This window comes from Poecilia formosa, unplaced genomic scaffold (assembly GCF_000485575.1).
Source record: "Poecilia formosa unplaced genomic scaffold, Poecilia_formosa-5.1.2 Scaffold145, whole genome shotgun sequence".
In the NCBI taxonomy this organism is placed as follows: Eukaryota; Metazoa; Chordata; class Actinopteri; order Cyprinodontiformes; family Poeciliidae; genus Poecilia; species Poecilia formosa.
In genome coordinates, this window is record NW_006800084.1 from 1,308,577 (window position 1) to 1,329,488 (window position 20,912).

Here is a 20,912-nt window from a genome sequence, read left to right on the forward strand (position 1 = left end):
TTCCCTGGAGTTAATTATCTGGCACAAGGTCGCACAAGGTGAAGGGTGTTGAATGAGACATGAATGTATTCTGCTTTTGCAACCTGCCACTGAATGCAAACCCTATCTTCTAAACAGAAATTAAAGTTTTAATATTGTTTCTTCTGTATTAAGGTGTAAAAATAAAAACACTGACACACTGAAGAAGCTGGAGTTTTGTGTTTTTTTTCTCTGGGAAGCCAGTGCTGTTTTCATTTGTGCATGTACTTTGGGTGCTTTTCTTACTGAAAGACCCAAAGACTAGCAAAAGCATAGGTTATGTTTTTATGTAAACTTTCCAAGATTAAAAGATTTCATAATGGCCCCAGGATCCTTTGGAAAAGAAACAAGCTCACAGCATCATAGAACCCTTATGTATATAACAGTTTACATGATGATATTTTTCACTTTTATCCATTGTTTTATAAGTAAATAGTAAGTAAAATGTATTTATACAGCACTCTTCACAAGTTAAAGAATAAACAAAAGAGTTTTTAGAAGCTGAAAAGAAATATAAACAATACAACTGGTGTGAAATAAAAATATACTATAAGAATTTATAAATTAAAACTACAGGTATCTTGCTATAGAAGACAGCTTACGGTGTTCAGTGAACCTGAATTAGCAATAGAGCAGAATATCACTGGCATAATTATTATCAGAAACATAGGAATCCTGGGTAATACAGTATAATATAAATGGAATAGTTCCTCATTTCTTGTGCAGTTAAGTGCATCTTGTTATTTGTCTCATGACATCTCTGATACTGTTCCTCAAGATAAGAAATTATAAAAAATTTTGATCTTTGTGTAAAAATACAATTAACAAAAGAACAAAACCAAAAACATTCTAAACCCAGATTTTGATTAGTGGTAAAGAAACAGGTTTTCTTCTTGCATCGCCCATCAATACTGGTGACTGAACTGGTGAATCTCTTCTCTAAGCATGTAAGACGAAACAGCTCTAAATGTCTTTTCTGCTCTGTTTTTGGCATAGAAACAGATATAACAGATGCTGGATACTTAGATGCAGCGTCAGTTTTTTTTTTTTTTTTTTTGGGTGCCACATTTGTCCCACAAAACCAACACAAGTTGCAGACGACTACAAAAAGTTTAGTAGCTGCAGTCTACTGCCATCACCCAGAGGGTTATACTCCGGTCACTGTGACCCATTTCAAGATATTTATATCCTCAACATCAACTTTTTGAGTCGTCTCCCAAGGACAAGTATGCTATTTCTGTTTTGGTTCTTTTTCTCATCCCCTGACTCTCCTGTCCTGTTTCTTTTTCTCTCTCCCTAAACTAGTTGCTGTAGGTCACCCTACACTTCCAGTTTTAAACAGATATAATTATTAGACAGAATGAAACCAGGACAGCAAGAAGCTGAGCCACCACTCTCATGTGGTGTGACTCGCTTATTCTAACAGATTGAGGAGGACCATCCATTAGAGGTTGGTATTCATGACACCTCTTTTTTTTTTAAATCAGCAAAACAAAAGTCAAGCTCACTGTCTGTCCTCCAGTTTCTATTTCACAGAAATAAAAACCATTATGGTACCCAGTGAACCAAAATTATGTGAAATGGAGTAATAAAACATATTTGGCTCCATCTTATCTCGCTGTTGGTTATGAAAGCGTTAGGGATCACAGGAAATCTCTGTCCTGCACAAACTAACCAGCAGCTCCCTCTAGTGGATAATGCTTGCTACTCTTTTTTGGCCCATTTTGAAAATGGCAACATCTATTTTTATTTATCTTGAGATAAATTGCATTAACATTTTTTTTCTTTTTTTATGAAACCAAAGAATTAAATTTGTGTCATCTGACCAGAGAGATTCTTTCATATGCGTCACTTTTATTGCTCATATTAAGCAATAAGCTTACAAATAACTAAATATTCGCTAACAAACTCCTAAGTTTTTGGCACATCTTTATTTATACTCGGGTGGATTCATTTTCCTAATTGGGTGACTTTCAAAAGACAACCGGCTGCACTGGACTTCATTGAGGGAGTGATTTAAAACAAATGCACATTTTACTTGTTAGAACAACGTATGAATATCGTGCACTGTGAATCTAGGTGCTTCTTCACTTGAATAATTTCTTTTTTTGTGTAAAGTTATGTTCAGGTCTCAATGTAATGTCTGATGGTGAACTATTTGTAAATTTTAAGGTTTTGAGGGACTTTTTAACACAGACTAAGATTGTTATGTGAAAGACCCAATTATATCAACGTAAATAAGTGAATATAAACTAAGGAGCTGATTGTGAAATGACTTATTGTGTTTGCTCTCATTGGTCCTGTTTAGTACAGGAAAAATCTGTCTCTCAGTCAGAGTTAGACGCTGCTTCAGACAGTCAGATCCTGTGTCAGCTGTTTACCGTCAGCCTTCTCATCCTGGGAACGCTCCAATGTTTGTTTTCACATTCTGTCGGCATCCTCGTGCTTCTTCTTTTTAATGGAGACCCTTCAATCAAATTGCAATGAATAATGCAAAATGGAAAAAGTCAAAGAGAAAACAAACCAGAAAAAATTACCAAGGAAATGTCAAAGAAAACAAACCAGAAAAAATTAGCAAGGAAATGTCAAATAAATATTTCTTCTTTGTGTTGGATAATTTGATGTTCCTGTATTTGAACACAAGGTTTCCTCCAGAAAACTTGTTAAGCCCGGTGGTTGGTGCTAGGGCAGTCATTCATCCAATAGGCTGTCAAGTTTTTGAGTTAAAAAATGTTTAAAGTTGACAGGAAATTTTTTAAATATCCCTTAATAATTATGTGTTATTGGAAGATTAATACCTAAACCCCAACTATACAGTCTTAAAAAAAAAATGCAAACATTTAAAAAAATAAATAAATAAATACGCAATGGTGGGGGCACAGGTAAAGCCTGGTGGCCCGCCAGGCTTATAATACACTAAGGGAAACCCTGCAACAGGAGCTGGTTTTTCCTTTTAGTGGCTTTGATTTGATTTGTTTTGCATTATGTGCTTATGCATAAATGTGGCCATATGCACTTCTTAGGTGTTACAAATTATGTTTTCATCTCACTTATTCTATTTAGAGGCTATTTTGATAGTATAATATTGTTGTAAATTCATAGATCCATCCATCCAACCAAGGATTACTCAACTGTCAGATTTATGCAGGACCTGACTATTTTGGAAATGTGTTTAAAACTCATAAATTTTGTATCCACTTTCAACAATGGCTCCTGAAATGGCCCGATGACTCCAGAAAGTCCAGTGAGGAAAAGTGATGACCTGTAAAATTGTCTGAACCCCGTTCTCCTGCTGCTTGAGTCAAACGTTTAATTAAATCAGGCTTGTGTCCAATAACACAAGATTCAGAAACATAGGTTCTGATTACCATAATCCGATGTACGTCTGCTGTTGACCTTTCCTGTAAAGTCCGAAACATTCAGTTTACTAGATTAGATTTAGGAATTGTAGTAACACAAACAATTCACAAGATGGCATCAATATGAAACTGATCGGCACATCATGGTCTGCCTCCTCATCAATGTATCGGCTCCCATTTTGTTCCTATCCAATCATTTGTTATCTATTTTCAGTTTCTGCTCTGAATATTCTGTTTGATTTTAATTTATTGGCTTGAATAATTCTCAAGTGGAAATCTTGGAAAATGAAATTATCGAACATACATGCTGTTATGTTTATTCGGCACCTTAGAAACATCTAAAATTAAAGACATCTTGTAGCGCAACGGCAAAAACTCATACTGAACATTTTTGAAAAAGTACTTTAAATTAAACATGACTTTCATAAATCAAAATAAAGTTTCAATTCCTACCATGTGGCATGTGTTTTTTTACTCTTAATTTATATTGATAGTTCCATATTTATTATTTTCTTTATAGGCTGTAATTTGCACTTGTGCAAAATTATCCAGAGTGGATAATAAGAGTTTGAAAGCGCTTATTTTTAGAGCGTCTAATCCTAAACACAACAAAAATCATACACACGTATTAAAAGTGACTTTTTAATTAAATTTCTCTCTTCCCCAACAACTTCTTTGGCTAATAATTTGATTCAGCAATTATAATGGCTTTTCCCAGAAGAAGGTACATTTCGCAAATATTTTCCACTACACTCCCACTGCGTCTCAACCTCTCCTTTTCTGGAAAGTCCACTTTGGTGCGCTTGTCAAACGATAGCAAAATCCAAATTTTTTTTTTCATACTTTACATCAACAAATAAAATAGCAAAGGGGTCATTCCACAGAACAAACTGTACAAAAAACACAATTTAAACAATGTGTAATAATTACTGTAGAAAATACACTTCAGGTAATGTATTATTATTAAACATGTCAGGATGTGGGTTTTACAGGGGAATGTAAAAAAATTCTTTGAGATCTTTGAGATGAATTTCTTTTTTTTTAAAACTAGAGCTCGTCTTCAAGCTCCAACAGTGATTAAAACAATGTGGCAAAGTGGGGGGTGTCAGCAAAACAAAAATCACAAAAATATACACTTTAATATTAATCTAAAAAAACAGTTTAGAAAACAATAATTACAAAAAAATTAACCAATAAACAAATATCCTAATGTGATTCGATAATTTTTTATTTTTATTTTTTTAAAGTGAATTGGTGGGAACTAGAACGTTTCATACATTTCAGATCGGCCTTGGCGAAGACGTGTCTCCGACGGCGAACCGTGTTTTCAGGTCCGCAGTGGCTCACGCAGCCACACAAGAACAGGGAGGTGTGCGACGGCATGTCCGCTGGGTTGGTGTTAGACTGCGTGTACGTACGCCGTCCAGGTGACCTTACTGAGTTCTGCGGCGCACGCATACGTTTTGCCGGCGCGAGGCCATGAAGCCGTGTTTGCAGAAGCACTTGTACGAGCCGAAAGTGTTCACGCAGCGAGCGTTCTTGCAGGGGCTGGTGCGTGGGCCCGGCTCCGCGCACTCGTCGATGTCTGGAAGACACAAACGAGCGTCAGTCAGGACAAGCCGACAAACAGAACCAGAAACTGTAGGTCAAAGTGTAAAGAGATGTACAGTGACTTGCAAAGGTATTTTCCATGTTTAGAATATAAAATCCAGTACAACCACCAGTCAGTAAAACAGAGTCCATGTAAAAGTAATTTAATTTAAGAATGAATATGAAAGCCTCAGCATTATAAATGCAAACCTGTAAGTATATGGTTGTCACATGGCAAAAGGAAAAATGACACTTTTGTATGCCACTGTACACACATTATTGCATTTTTATTTTTATTTTGTATGCGTATGTACACACGAACCTATACAGCGGGCACGGGAGTGGTCTAGCCTAAAGCCTGTGTTACATTCACACATGGTACCCAGGTATGAGCGGACGCAGCGGCCATTTGCACAGCTACATTCGTCCGAATCCTCCTCTGAACTGTCACCTTTTAGCAAAAAAAACATAAACATTAGACACCGAGGAGTAAATATCACATATTAGATGGCAAAACAGTAAGGAGACAACAAATAGAGAGTATGATTTCACCTGGGTTGTAGTTTGCGAAAGCTGCCAGAAAATCCTGATCCCCATCCGACTCGGTCTCGTGTTGCATCTTACAAAGAATACTGAACATTTCTGAACAGAAAACAAAGAAGCGTGTTGGTGGAAAGCAGGCAGGGGGGAGTGAGGGGGAAATAAAATCAAAGATCAAACTGATCCTGTAGGAAGCTCACCCAAATTTCTGGGAGGGCAGGTGTTGCACTCTGGCCCCCAGCCGTGGCCGTAGTGACAGCAACACTCAGAGTAAGTCACCACTTTGTCGATGGGCTGACTGCAGATGAGACCCTCATCAACCCGCTCGAAACACACGTCTTTGTGGGCTGCAGTACGATCTAGATCAAAAATAAGGGAGAGATATACGTGCTTTTTAATGTTTATTACTTTCACTTTAGTAGTAGTACGGGTTATAGTCAGGCAAATCATTTTTTTTGTAAAAGTGCCATTGAGTGTGTCGTGTATTATTATCAACAAAATCTAGAAAGTAATCTGTGTGAATTTGAAGAGAAAGGCAGATTCTGCAGAACTGCCATAATGAAGTGAAGTGATGTAGTTCTGCCCAACAAAATAATGAAAGTCTGATTTAAGCAAAAGTTAATCTAATACGAGTAGAAATGATATTAGGGAAGCCAAAATTAAGAGCTTGTCAGAAAATCAATCAATATGAAAACAAATTTTGTGTTGATAAATTTTCCTGATGTAACTTTGGAGACTTATGGTGTATTTTTATTTTACTTTTATGCATTCGCGTGAACAGGTTTCATGTTTTAAACATGGAATAACAACAACAACAACAAAATGATCAAAGGTTTAGAAGAGCATTTATTTCTGACTGATGTATTTGTGATACTTCTGTGGCATGTTCTCCTGGGTTTCCCATTTTAAAGAGGAATGGGCCACACACACACAAAAAAAAACAACAGCGATTACTTATCAAATGCTGTGATCAAAAATGTCAATTGCAGTATGAAGTTAACAAAAACACTTTAGTTAAATATAATTTTTTTTGGAAATACTGGAGGTTTTTTGTAAGAGCAAATACAATTTTTTTTTCTACCACTAAATAAATTTACTCAAATTAAAGGCTGGAACTTTCCAAATGTTATATGAGAGATAAGATGAATACATGTCAAGGCTTTTTACAAAGTGTAGAGGGCAATGTGTGTGAAAAATAATACAATAAAAATCAGTGGAGCAACGAAAGTAAAGCCAGTTTTATTCTCTGTAAATGCTTGTTATGGTTGGGTGAATCGGGTCATATTAGCACATGCAACGAGCAAAACCAGTAAACTGTTCTGAAATCATTGTATAGATGGGAACGATTTAAAAAACAAAAAGGTTTATGACTTTCAGACAACTCATAAAAACAAATCGTAAGAATACATTAGCTGTTTTTAAAAAGATAAATAAATATTGTTTCTTTATTCCCTAAAATATTTAATCAGTGTGAGTAAAAACATCGTTTCGGATTCCTAAAATTACACATTTCACACTAATTTGTAAAGCAAAAGCAGCCACAATGACTTGTTTTTGCATCGTAAATGAACAAAAGATAATAAAGACTCACTGTCACGATATAAAGACAGAAACGGCTTTTTAAAAAGTTTTATATTTAATAGTAAATAAGTGAAGCTGATTACAGTATGACGTGGCTCACTGAATATTTGCTACTGCTCAACAGCCTGCAGGTTTTATTGTATCGCGCCACTTCATTAAAGACATTTTGTGTCATTAGAAAATCCTGTCGCAGCTGCTACCATTATTAAACTGTGAAATAATAGTTATAGTTTTAGCAATATTTCATTCAATTGTGTGAATTCCTGGGCAGAGCTCTCTGGGGGAAAAAAATTAAATAGATTTCCTTGTTAGAGAAATACTAAATAAATGATAAGTGGTTACATTGATTATTCTGTATGGATAAATATTAAGGTTTTGTCGACTTTGTAGAGAAGTTACCAATAAACTTCTTGTTTAATTCTGACTCAGCAAGCTGATTGCGTTAAGCTACTTGGCTGCAGGAGTGAAAGTAAATCTTTTAAAAAACAAACAAAAAATGACTAAGCTGTTAAGCATGGTGGTAGCAGCATCATGCTGTGGGGGTGCATTAGCATTACAAACACACATTGAAACTGGTTTTGGACTAGCCGGAACAAGTATAAAGCTTTTGGAAAACCCTGACCTCAGCTAAGATCAAGCACTAATACATTATTACAGATGTGTGTTGTGTCGTCAGGACAGTTTAAATGCATCATTAGAAGCTCATAACACGACATGAGTGCATGTAGCGTCTGTTTGGCAGTGTATTAATCACTTTCTAAGACCAAACATGCTTACAACACAAAAGCAATATTGGTTCAAAGCTAGAAACATCGTCCTAAAAACAGCCTGGACAGGGCAAGGCTTGGGAGGAACTGCAATGGAAAACAAGAGTGTCACACTGAGCGGTAAGGCAAGCTAGTTCTACCCACCGTCATAGACGCACTGCTTCAGCGCCGCGCTGAAGGTGAGGGGAGGGTCGCAAAAACAGTGAAAGGAGCCGGGCGTGTTCTCACACCTCCCATTCTTACAGTACGAGGGGTCCTGGCACTCATTCACATCTGCAAAGGGCACCACAGACACTGGTTACAGTATGAACATCTGCTTCTGGGCCAGAGCTTAGTCTGCAGGTGGTCGACTCAGGCTTTCGTCTCACCACAAAATGCAGAACAAATTCTTCCCTGCGGTAAATGCTCCATTTGGGAATCTTTTTTAGACATTAACCGTGTGCTTGTTTATCCCTAAGCTAATTGTTAAGGCCGGTGTGTGAGGTGCATCTCTCGGTCTAGAGGTTGAACAACTGTAAAACTAAAAAACAGGTTGAAATAAAGTGGATTAGTTGATCACCGATTAGATTCACCAACAGTTTTTACAGCTGTGACACTCGACTGGTTTAGATAAAACTGTGGTGTAAATAATGTCTTTGAGCCACATGTGGTTTCTGTTAGTTTTTTTTTTTACTACGTGAACCATTCTGCTTAGGGAGATTGCACAATCTTGCAGCTGGCCTGTGGTTAAAATAAAAGAAGAAGAAGAAAAAAGGGGTAACTGATATCAATGAAGTTAAAAATGAGAGTTTTGTTCCAGAAGAAGCTGCTGAAATTTAGCTAAGAAAATAAAAAATCTCTAGGGGGCAAAGCATTCTGTTTATGAGCATAAACATATGGTCAAGTTTATGAGGTTGAAGCCTCCTTGTAATCATTATTACAACATTTTCTTCTAGTTTGAAGAAAAAGTGTGATGTGAACAAAAAATAATTTAGAGAAAGAGAGTCTACATCACATTCACAAAGCATACTTTCTCACATCCGCCCACATTATTGCATCGCTACAGTTATCGTCCCAAACTGGAAGTCAAAGAAACCATGTTACTTTGAGGCCTTCAATTTTATCTGACTGTCATAACTAAGCCATATTTATCTCCTCTGTGTGTGCGTCACAGTATCGGGTTTCAGGTAATTACACATGACCCGACTGTGGCACATTCATCTGCAGACTGGGCCTGTAAACATCCTAAAGCTTCACTTGGGTTTTCTACATACTGCGGCTGCAACAGTTACAAAGTTAGCTCAAGCAAAATGAATGTATCCAGGCAGAAACCAGTTATCGTTCCCAGCCAGACCTGCTAGATGGAACCGCTTCACGTTGACCTACCTGTCTACAGACTAACTACTCAGAGGATTAGACACCACTAAAAGTAGTGAACTTTTAGTAGTTCACATGGAGAACTTTCTGTCTGTGCAGGAACAGAGTTTCTCCGACAGTAGACATGTTAATTCATTTATTCACTGATGAATGGCTTGAGGATATGTACTATTTATTAATAATTGGCACACTATTGACTATCATCAGTCTGCTGACATGTAGAAACAAAAGATCCCTCACTGTTTAACATTATCTAGTATTTTTAAACCACAGAAGCTCACGTGAGGAAGCTGGTAGTTTTCATAATGACAGAAGAGTAAATTCTTGTTAATGCAAGGCTGTGAATACTTTTACACTCAATTTATTGGACTAAGAAAAAGAAAAACAAAGCTGGATTTACATTGTTTATATTTTTACATTCTGTCTCTCCTGTTTTGTGTCTGTAAGTTCAAGTCATTGTTTGGTTTGTTGATGCCTCTTTGACACCATTTGGATTTTATCATTAGGAGCTAAAACGTGAACACAAGGCTTTTCATGTATGATTTTGAAATTATTTAGCTATTGTTTTGTATATTATGCAAAAAATCTTCACTTACACAAATCTGTTAACATATCTCCATTTGACAAAAAAAATTGCTGATGAGGTTGTGGATACTTTTGATACAAATTCACTCTCATACATTTAGCACTTCTAGACTGCTGTGGTCAGCAGACCCCAGTTGAGAGGACCTTTGCTTTTAAGTTCAAAACATTCAAATTTGGGCAAATGTTTCTATTTTATTAACCTATTTTTGCACCTGATAGCATGTATGCATCTTCCAAGACATGTTTACAGGAACATAGCTGCATATTGTGGGGACAGAGTTAGCTTTTGGCCTGATTGTTGACTACATTTCAGCAATATGCATCAGGTAATGTATTGGCTTTACCTGTCACAACTGACTTCATTATCAGTTTCAGTTCCAGATATTTTATATCATCATCATTCGTACACTTAGAGAAGAGCTGGACAGATTTTTAGATTGCAATCATCACAATATCAGTGCATGCAATGGCAAAGGACAATTTGGACGCAATATTTGGAAGGGCATTATGTTTGTCATATGTGATACATTATGTCATGCATTTACTTTCCATGTAGTAATGATACGTTTGAGCATCTGAATGGACTTTAACTGCCCTTAATTCCCATATGGCTTTCCTTCCCACAGTGTATTATAAGCCTGGCGGGCCACCAGGCTTTTCTTGTGCCCCCTCCAGGCTTATCATAGTTTATTTATTTTAGTTTTTTCTTTAAATTGTTGCCTATTTTTAACACTTTATAGTTGGTGTTCAGATATTAATCCTTCAATCTTCCAACAACACATAACTATCAAGTGATATTTTCAAAATTTCCTGTCAACTTTAAGCATTTTTTTAACTCAAAAACATGGCAGCCAGCTGGATGACTGGCCATCGCCACGAGCACCGGGCTTAGCAAGTTTTCTAGAGGAAACCATGCATCTGATGTATATTTATAGTAACTGTGATGCTAGAAATCACTGAGGGTTTGGGACTTTTTAAAATAGCATTTAAAATGTTCTTCTTTATCTGCTTAATTATGATTTACTGAAAACTGGTTTAGCTTCCCTTATTAATTTCATTCAGAAACCTGTCTAAGTTTTAAAATTCTGGTTGCCAATTTTAATATGTAGATCAAAAACCAGAGGAAAGCCACATAATTAAGGCTATCCAAATCTATCTACGAGACGTGAGTAAACTTCTTGTTAGTAGATGTATTGGGGTCATATACCTACAATTTCTCTGCAAAAGACAATAAATAGATTACAAAAAATGTCTTTAAATCATCTGAGGTCAAGGCGGGTACAAATTGAAACAAAGTATGTAATGTAATGAAAGATGGAATAAAAAATGTAAGTAACAAGTGCAACATGCCATAGAGGTGACTGGACAGGAGGGAAACTCAACAAACGTTTTATATTAAAATAGAAATAATCTTTCTTGGCGACCAAAGTGCAAAAGTTTGAGTGGAAAAGTTTGAGAGTTAACTTTTCCATTGGTCAAACACACAGCATGATGCAGGCTAAGATACTGAGCCAGACATTGACAGTAAGTTCTCTAAATATGACCACTTTGACAGGAAACCCATTCTTTCCACATAAAGCAAAAACACTGCTGAGAAAAACAAACATTTTGTGCTGCAAGTTCAACTTTGAGACACAACGAGAAACTGGCCAAAGACTGGGATGATCTTGCTGAAAACACAAATGTCTCACATTTTTTCGACTCAGTTCTGAGTCAGGAAGACTCAGTTAGCTTCTTCATGCCAGTAATGTCTAAAGAAGAAGTAAGACTAGGCAGATGTGCAAAAGATTTTATCCAAGATAAATCTGAGGTTTATTTCCGTGAGAGAGAGAGAGAGCAAAGTCTGAACAAAGTACTTTAAGGTTGCTCAGCTTTATTCCTGCCGAGCTTTTAACCTCTACCTGTCATGAAAAATGCTGCATTTAAATGTATTTTAGTCCTTTCGAAGCAGGTAGAGAAACTATCTACATCCTGTCAACTATAAACATGGAGACTGCTTCTATGCTAATGCTAACAGTTCAGTTCACCCACTGCAGGGTGGATGGAAAATTATTCTTCAAAGAACGCTAAAGACAACAGAAATATTCTAAAAAAATATCTGTGAAGTCCTGCATCATGACTGGAAGGAAATAATAACTTAAATGCTGTTTTTTTAATACATTATTGCTCCCAAACAATCTGAATACTTGGTGGAATAAATGCCTTGAGAAAACAATGGGTGCCGTATGAATGAATATGAATGAAATCAGTTTCTGCAGGCAGGTCAGAGCTTTAATAAAACTGGAGATTAGAAATTAGTAATGAAAATTTAGTGGGTGCATGTCTGCTGCTACTTCTCTTTAGTTACTGATAATTCTATACTATAGTGCGTATTTGCTGAAACACACTTTTTCAATTGGGTGTTTTGGATGGAAATATCAGTGATTTCAAAGACAGACAAATGAGAACTCACCAGCCTGCTCCTCGAGAGTCACGCAGCTGTTTCGGTCCACAGCCAGCGTCCAGGGCGGAGAGCAAATGCAGTAGTAAGAACCCACTGTGTTCACACATAAGCCATTCTTACAGTTTCCTGGGTTGTCACACTCATTGACATCTGCACAACAAAGTTAAGAGTTCAAGGTTATCAAAGAAGAAGCTAGGAAAAAGGTGGTTTCAGCCATGGAAAGGGAGATACTTTAACTCACCAGCAACTGTTGGCATCACACACTTTTTCCTGCTGGAGTCGGGGATCCAGGGCCGGTCACAGATGCAATAAAAGCCCCCGTCAGTATTGACACACCGACCGTTGGTGCAGAGAGACTCGTCGTGGCATTCATTGACATCTGAGAGCAAATATGAAGACATGAAACAAGAACTAAAGGTCTGGAAAGTCCTACATGCAGAAATTATTCACAATTTCATGATACTACATACCAATGCACTCAAGAAGGTTGCTGTCATAATAAAAGCCTTGTTGACAGTAGCACTCATAACCTCGCAGTGTGTTTTCACAACGGCCTCTTTTGCAGATTTCCTCAGCAAACAGAGTACACTCATCAATATCTGCAGACAAAAAACTAAATATTGTTATTCTGCAGAAGGTTTGATCTCTTCGCAGTTATAAAACCCCCCTTCAGATGCTGAAATAGCTTAAATTAGCTAGAATCGCCTGGTTGTAAGCTCAATAAATGAATCTTTTTCTCTTTTGTTGACCACTACATACTGATTAAAGTTATTTGAACAATTTAAGTAAAAAAAAAAACAATTAAAAGTTAAAAGAACTACATAGATGTAAGAATCTTTTAAAAATATATATATTTTCTACATGTTGAGTCCTGCATGTAGCCAATTCCTTCTGTGAAAGAGCGAGAGAGAGCAATACTTTCAGCTGACAAAAGGAAGGATGCACAGAGTTCAACAACAAAGTGTCTGCTTTATCCTGTAAACATTCACCATCTGTCATGGAACATGCTGTATTCGGAAATGACGACAGAAAAGAAGAAAAGAAATTACTTTCTTTCAGTAATGCTAACCTTGCTAACAGTTTGCAGCTAAGGCTACAAGTGCTAAAAATGTATTTTCTGCACTGTTCTTAGATCTTTTTCCATTCTTTATGTTAAACACAAACTGAATTGTTGCTTTAAATTTGCACAGTTAGCGACGTTTGCATATTATATAGTATTATAACTTAAATGAACACACCGTGGTAGGCGGGCAGGCTGTACTGGAGTCTTTGTTCACCGTAGAAACCTTGTCCGTGTGGACAGAGGAAGTGGAACTCTGCTGCATTGGAGGGAAAAAAAAAAAGAGTTTTAAAAGCAAAACTTTGAACAGAATTATGAACGTAAACAGTGGTTCTGCTATTTACGTCCTCTGTGGTACCTGAGTGGGAGACGGGGCAGGGGTGGATCTCACAGTGATCTCCCCATCCCACACCGATGGAGCAGCAGCACTCCTGCTTGGTGACGTTGATGGCCAGGACGCTGTCGCAGAACACCGTGTCGTCGAGGTTCAGGTAACACTCCTTCTTCTCATCCGTCACGATTCGAACCGCTGCAAGTAGAAATGCAAAGTTTGAAGCGAATAATTATTAGATATCTGTAAAAATGACGCTAAAAAGTCTTTTGGGATTTAGAAGGTTTCAGTGTTCTGTTCACTAGATGAATGTGGTTCATCTAGAATGACAGGCGACGTACCTTCGCAGCTGTGTCTGTCCTCTGAGAGGGCATAGCCGTGATTGCAGACACACATGTAGGAGCCCAGTCTGTTCTCACATGAGCCGTAGGGTTGGCAGAGGTTCCTGTCTGCAGCACATTCGTCTATATCTGAAAGGGAAATCACAAAGGTTGTACTGATTATTTGAATTTCAGTCCTAACCGTCGCAAAATAAAAAATTCCAGAGACGAAGCACAAAAATAAAAATCTCTAAAATTCAAAATGATTTGTGATAAATAAAGGAAAACAGATACAAAAAAAAAAAAAAATCCAAATGTTTACATCCTTTCAGAAGGAGATACAGACCTTGGCATTCCCTGCCTCCAACCAGTTTGTAGCCCTTCTGGCACTCGCAGTGGTACGAGCCCATGCTGTTGATGCAGCGGCCCCTCAGGCAGCTCGACGGCCTCTCACACTCATTAATGTCTGAAGAGACAGCAGAGGAACGTTTTTATTCAAATTTCCACACCAGTTCATGTCTCTGAAACCTTTTCAGCAACTGGATCTCAACTCCTTTTTTATCTCAGAGAGAAAACACTAAAATACGTGAAATTGTACACTTTATGTACACATTTAGAAATATTAGTTTCCTAGTATGCAAATGCCAAATTTCAAGCATAATTTTGTTTAGATGTAAAACATAGTAATGTGCATACAAAAAATGACTTATTTCATCTAATAAGTACACAAGAAGTGTATCAGCTTATGATGTCTTCTAGTTATATTTACTGAAATTACAGCAGAACAACAAGAAGGTGCAAAATTCAACATAAAATATGCATAAAATAAAGTCAGTTGATGTTATTTTTATGTCTTTGAATGAAAACCAAAACAAAAGCAAATAAATGTTATCATTACCATCAATGCAATATTCCCTGAGTTTTAGAGGAAAACAAGCTCTTTCTGTTGCTGGAAGTGATCCTGGAAGTCCTTTATGCTACAGCAATATATTGTGCAACATTACTAATATTACATTAGGCTTCATAAATTGTTTACTTCTTGCTATAGACAAAAACAATTAATTGTGGTATATATTTGACCAAAAATCTTGTGCAGACACCACAATAACCTGAATTGTGCTTGAGGATGTCACCTGGCCTAGTTGATGCGAATAAAACAAAACCAAAGTTATTTTGGTGTAATCTGCACCTTCGCAGTGGCTGCCCTCCTGTGTGCGCTGGTAGCCTGGGTAGCACTGGCACTTGAAGGAGCCTTCTGTGTTGATGCAGCGGCCGTAAGCACACAGTCGAACGTCCGCACACTCGTCAATGTCTGCAGAAAAGATTTTTTTTCATTTGTAAATGAAATGGTTTAAACCAGAAGAATGTATTTTCTCATTTAAAAAAAAAACAAAAAACTAATTCTTTGCAAAAGTCAGATTTTCTACTACTTACCACTGCAGCTTTTGCTGTGTGCAGAGTGAAGGAAGCCCTCGTTGCAGAGGCATCGGTAAGTACCAGGGAGGTTCTCGCAGCGCCCGTTGGGACAGATGCCAGGCTTCTGACACTCATTAATGTCTGAAGAAAAGGTCAAACATGGGATTTTAACTGATTCCTTTTTATCACTACAGCAGCAATATACCTTAAGAACAGAAATCCTTATAATTTCCACTGCAAAAACACAAAATCTTTCTGGTATCTAGCGCAAAAATCTTGGTGTACTTGAACTAAGACAAAAATAACTTATTAGTAACTTTTCAGCAAAATATAGGAACTTGTTTAAAGTCAGAAATTCCTTTATATTGATGACAATGTAACAGTAACTAGCACTTTTTAACAATATTAAGAAATTATTGACTAAAAATAAGCTCTTCTATCTTGCTAAAAAAATTGTTTTATTTTATTTCAAGTGCTCTGAGGTATTTGTGCTAGAAACCAGACCAGAAAAAGATTTTGAGCTTTTGCATTGTTTATCCACATTACCTCCGTCTCCTTACCCTGGTAACTGCATCTATTCTAAGTATCATGTGACATTTGAAATAAAAATAAACACTCACCATAGCATGTGCCAGCATGGGCCTCATAGCCGGGTAGACACGGCACGCACTCATACGAGCCCGGTGTGTTTTCACACTGCTCGTTCAGACAAGCATCCGGACTCAAACACTCGTTAATGTCTGGAAAAAGACCAGATTTACGCTTCTTATTTCAGGATGAACAGAGGGATTATTACCCAGATTGTTAGATGATTTACATCGCCGTCCATAATGTCAAAGTGAAACTGTGTTTGCACCTTCACAGGCCGGATAACGGTGGGACTTGCTTCTGAAGCCGATTTGACACTCGCATTTATAGGAGCCAGGCAGGTTGACACAGAGGCCTCCGACGCCGCAGATATCTGGTTTGTGGCATTCGTTTACATCTGTAGAACAACACAAACGTCACAGTCAGATCTGACAGCATTGCAGAGGAGAAAAATAAAATAAAACTCAGAGCCGCTCTGGATTATTTTACCTATGCACTTCAGTCGCCCGTGCTGCACCATGTGCTTATAACCCGGGCGACACTGGCACTTGTACGCTCCCTCTGTGTTGACGCAACGGCCTCTGCCGTGGCCACACGGCTCCGCGTCACATTCATTATCGTCTGGGAAAGGAGAGAACGCGAAGTCGGTGTGAAACGCAATCAAGAAGTTAATAAAAGTGGTGCTGAGTATTCAAAACAATTAGTGGGAAACTGCAATCTCAGACATTTTGTCTGGATTGGAGCGTGTGATAAGCAGCGCATCTCTGCTCTTTTCAAAGATTGTGCCCACAGCTCAGCAGAGGAATTAGGGCACCGATAATGAAAATGCAAAGGTTACGTGAGGTCTGCACAGACTTGCAGGTACCTGCCTGGCCTCCGTGGAGATCTGTCTTTCATTCACAATCTAATTCCTAAAAGATTTAAATAAAACCACAAATAAAAAAAATAGTAAGCAAGTCTCCACAGGAAAACTCATTAACCTGGAATAAAGTTAAAGTAGTGAAAGTCATGTCTGCATGTCTCTGCTTGTGCTCAGGTATTAAGTAAGTTTAATGACATTTACTAACAGGTGGTTAAGTTAAAAATATTTCTAGCTCTAAATTCCTTGATTCTCAAATAAACACAAAATTATGGGTGATTTTCAAGCAATATAATATGCTAAATTGCTACCAGCAGACCACTTACTTAAAATATTTATTGCACAAGGTACGGTGAGTGTTTGTATATTTATTTAATATAATAAAACCTGGTCTAAAATCGTGATCCTAGAACCAATTTAATGTCAAAATATTCACTGTTGTTGTTTAGTAAGAAGATTTGAGAGAAGATTCACTTTTTGTCCAAAATGTAATTTTTCAGCAACCCAACATTTTCCCTCTTTTGTCAGGAGCAGCAAGAGAAAATAAGTTAAATTTTGCTTGGTTTTTCTCTCCCGGCGTCTCTTACCCTCACAGATGTTCCTCTGCAGGTTGAGACGGTAGCCGGGGAAACAGTGACAGATGTGGCCGTTCGGGCTGTTCTCGCACTTCCCATGACCACAAATGCCTCTGCTCAGGCCGCACTTATCTGTCTCCGCTTCAAGGGCAGAGAAAAGAGACCACTGGTGTTAATTCAATACATCTATGTGTGTGTATACAGAGCAATGTAAAAACATTGAAACGAGAATTATACTTTGCTATCACTCTTATCAACGGTTCTCTTTCAGTTTTTTTTAGGAGTTGTACATATTTTTACTCCTCTCACTATGTCTGTCTATGGCAATATGTTGCAGTGACATTAGGAACAGAAAAAACTGCAAGGCAAAAAGAAGTGTGATGTCTAAAAAACTATGAACACCACCTGGAAGTTCTGTCTCCTAGAAATAGTACAATAATCCAACACAGATTGCTAGCGAATGAAAAGCTTATATAAAAAATAGAAAAACAATTTCCCTGCTTCACAATGATGCACTAAAAAAACAACAACCAATAATTACATTGATGTTTGTAGTTGTGACAGGACAAAAAGTGGAAAAGCTCAAAAGGTATAATTATATCTTATTGATGTTTTCACTTTCACATAACTGCAATTAAGAGGCACCACTGAAAATGTCAGTATGAATGAAAGGTAATCACACAAATTGGATCAGATTGGAGTGATCAGATTTGGCATTTGTTTATCTTACTTGAAATGTTTAGCAAAAAGGAAAACTGTAGTTGTGGCAGCTTTCCTAACACACAATGTGTGTGAACGAAGCCGTCAGGCTGGTTCATGCTTCGTGTTTGATGTCACATAACATGCACAGCGACCAAAAGCATCAGCTAACTACAAAAGACATGCAGGAAAATTAGCTTCATGTTAAACGACGGTTTTGGAAATGTGAGGTAAAAAAAAAACTATAAAAAAAACACAAGAGTTATCATTAATGGTATTTTCTGCAAGCAGGAAGTCAACATGTCATCTGTGAGAGACGGAGGCGAAGCTCGCCATGGTTACCGCCTCTCACTCTGGGTGCGTTTGCGGAGCGCTGGATTTCCCAGTTTTCAGGCGAGTGAAACATGAACCAGCTCGTGTTGAGGAGAGAATAAATAAATAAGAAGCAACTCTTGTGCTGGACTGGTGTTAAACTCACGTTTACCTTTAGGGTCTATTTCGAAGGGGTCATTGCCTGGGGGGATTCGGACGATTGGCGGAGGAGTGGGTTTAACAACTGTGGATCCAACAGAGGAGAAATGAACCAGCAACCATGACATGTTGATCTTTGGTCTTTGTACTCCACAGAGGCAACATTTCTTTGCAATCTTCTGTCAGTTAGCAGCAAGAAAGAAACATTCCCCTCAATGTGGCAGCTTACGGTACATTTAGTAACTCGAGACGTTCAAACGTTACTTGCAGCACGTCTAACTTTCTTTGCGAAAGGGGGGAGCGCTTACCAGGCACTCGCGGTCGGGTGGTGCTGACAGAAGTCTGCTGCGCCGTGGTCGGCTCCGGGGGCTTCTCCTGATCACAGGAGGGGGGAAATATTTCATGACAGCAAAAGAAAAAGCTACATCTACAAATAGAAACAAAATCTTACCGTCACAAGTGGTGCTGAAAGGAAAAGTGGTAGAGCGAGGTTAAAACGATGAACCTCTAATAACAGGATTAAAGGCTTACAAAGCAGAGATGTCGGACATATGAACGGCGCTGGTCAGAACTTTACATACGTCCGTCATGGGTAGGAACATAATGTTGACACTGGCCTTTTAATTACACTTTTGTTCTTCTTTTAGGATGGGATGATGATGATGCAACACACACATTTAATGTCTGTAATGTTGCTGGCAATAATTTAGCTGGATATTTAACCACACTTCTTTCTAGAAGGTGTAGAGCTTATTTTAAGTTTTACATTTTTACCCTAAAAATGTAAAACTTATTTTCGATACGGTAAGGCCACAACTTGTTGTATCCGTTCTGAGAGCACTTTTCATGTCTGTTTAGGATCACCGTCTTGTTTAAAGATTATAAAACGAAAACTTCCTTCTAGGTTGGCAGAGTCTCATTGGACAGATATTTGAAATTTGCTTTCCTGTGAAACACACTGGTGAAACTTTGATACAGTTACGTGTTAAAACTGGTCAGCGATTCCAAGAACACATCAGAACAACTCTTTTTTTTTTATTGATAAACCAAACTAAAATCAACCTTTTGGAAAGTTTTTATCTTCACCTCTCTGAATTTATGTGTCTTAAAATTAGAAATTGGCTTCCACGTCAGAAAAAGGAACCAATTTAAATAAGCTCTACCAATTCTACTTAGAAAAGTGGCTGAATGTCCAGCAGAAGCTAGTTGATGGCTTCAAAAACAAAGTACGTACATATTTGAACCGACTTGTGTCATTATGACCATCAAACATTTAAACTCACACATGCAATTTGTGTTTGACACTAAATTATTCCACCCAAGAAACAGAACGGTTCAAATAAATCCCAAAGAGCAACATCAGCCTAAAACTCCTTCCCGCGACGGTATGAAAACTTCTGACGAGCTCCAGGAGAACCGATGTAAGTTCGAACACTCACGATGGAAGATGATGGGAGGCAAGGCCACGGTTTCTGTTATGCTTTGGAGATAGTATCCTTTCCCAGCAGGGCAAATCTTATTGAAGGCCACTAAATACAGCATGAGGAAAGACACAAAGTTTAACCGTTATTTGGTTGTATGCAATTACATTGATTTGACATTTATGTTTAGAAAGAGTCTACTATTTGGGATTTACACAAAAATAAACGCAGTGAAACCACATTTGGATGTGCAGCAGTGAGACAAGGTTTGACTCATCTTGTTTAAAAAAATTAAACATTAACTTTTGAAAAGAATTGTGCATTTAGTTTAAAAAAAATGCATGCATGCAATAAATACAATTTTTGTTTTTCCAACAGAGAAATACAATATTTCTTTCAATGAGATGTAAAACAACCGGTAATAACATTTTAAGCTAAAGTAAAAAAGAAAAAAAAAGAAAAATGCAATCAATTATTTAAAACTCAGGAAAAAAAATAATAATCATTCTTCAACAATGTACCAAGCAACGGGAGTCATGAAACGCGGAGGGAATTGAGCTTCGTCCCTGGATGAGCTGAAACTGTTCAGTGAACATTATCGCTACGGCGACTGACTCACCTGTGCCCACCTGAGGACATCTCTCACATTTGTGGCCCCAGGCTTTGCCCACCGTGCAGCAGCACATCTCCTGGGTGATCTGGTTCACCAGCGGGTGCTCGCAGCCCCTGGCGTCGGACGCCAACAGGAAGCACTGCGCCTGCTCCGGCGGAGACTCTGACACACGACGTGCTTCGGTTAAAACAGCGATAAGGGAGCAATATTGTTTATTTCAATCTCTCCCCACAAAACTCTGCTTCTTCATTGCTTACAAATATGCTCCGCTCATTCCTTGAAAATAGTTTCTTGAAGTCAGATTTAATGTCTCTTGCAGA

General features: G+C 37.9%; 1 protein-coding gene across 9 annotated transcripts in view; it reads right to left on the reverse strand.

Moving 5' to 3' along the window:
- Positions 1–4,003: 4,003 nt before the first annotated feature.
- The window catches only part of ltbp3 (latent transforming growth factor beta binding protein 3), a 44,913-nt gene continuing 28,004 nt past the window's right edge, over positions 4,004–20,912 (reverse strand). For 4 of the 9 annotated variants that reach the window (XM_007563230.2, XM_016676990.1, XM_007563233.2 and 1 more), the window contains exons 7-29: positions 20,599–20,769; positions 19,998–20,087; positions 19,010–19,023; positions 18,867–18,933; positions 18,572–18,643; positions 17,401–17,529; positions 16,444–16,575; positions 16,223–16,351; positions 15,987–16,106; positions 15,385–15,507; positions 15,140–15,262; positions 14,297–14,416; positions 13,972–14,100; positions 13,658–13,828; positions 13,478–13,558; positions 12,710–12,838; positions 12,481–12,618; positions 12,249–12,389; positions 8,000–8,128; positions 5,708–5,866; positions 5,520–5,609; positions 5,290–5,418; positions 4,004–4,962 (exon numbers count right to left, since the gene is read on the reverse strand). In XM_007563230.2, coding sequence (XP_007563292.1) covers positions 4,811–4,962; positions 5,290–5,418; positions 5,520–5,609; positions 5,708–5,866; positions 8,000–8,128; positions 12,249–12,389; positions 12,481–12,618; positions 12,710–12,838; positions 13,478–13,558; positions 13,658–13,828; positions 13,972–14,100; positions 14,297–14,416; positions 15,140–15,262; positions 15,385–15,507; positions 15,987–16,106; positions 16,223–16,351; positions 16,444–16,575; positions 17,401–17,529; positions 18,572–18,643; positions 18,867–18,933; positions 19,010–19,023; positions 19,998–20,087; positions 20,599–20,769 — 2,738 coding nt within the window. In that variant the 3' untranslated portion in view covers positions 4,004–4,810. The remainder of the gene's footprint in view (positions 4,963–5,289; positions 5,419–5,519; positions 5,610–5,707; positions 5,867–7,999; positions 8,129–12,248; positions 12,390–12,480; positions 12,619–12,709; positions 12,839–13,477; positions 13,559–13,657; positions 13,829–13,971; positions 14,101–14,296; positions 14,417–15,139; positions 15,263–15,384; positions 15,508–15,986; positions 16,107–16,222; positions 16,352–16,443; positions 16,576–17,400; positions 17,530–18,571; positions 18,644–18,866; positions 18,934–19,009; positions 19,024–19,997; positions 20,088–20,598; positions 20,770–20,912) is intronic. The other 5 variants (XM_007563231.2, XM_016676988.1, XM_016676987.1 and 2 more) reach the window with 5 other exon arrangements.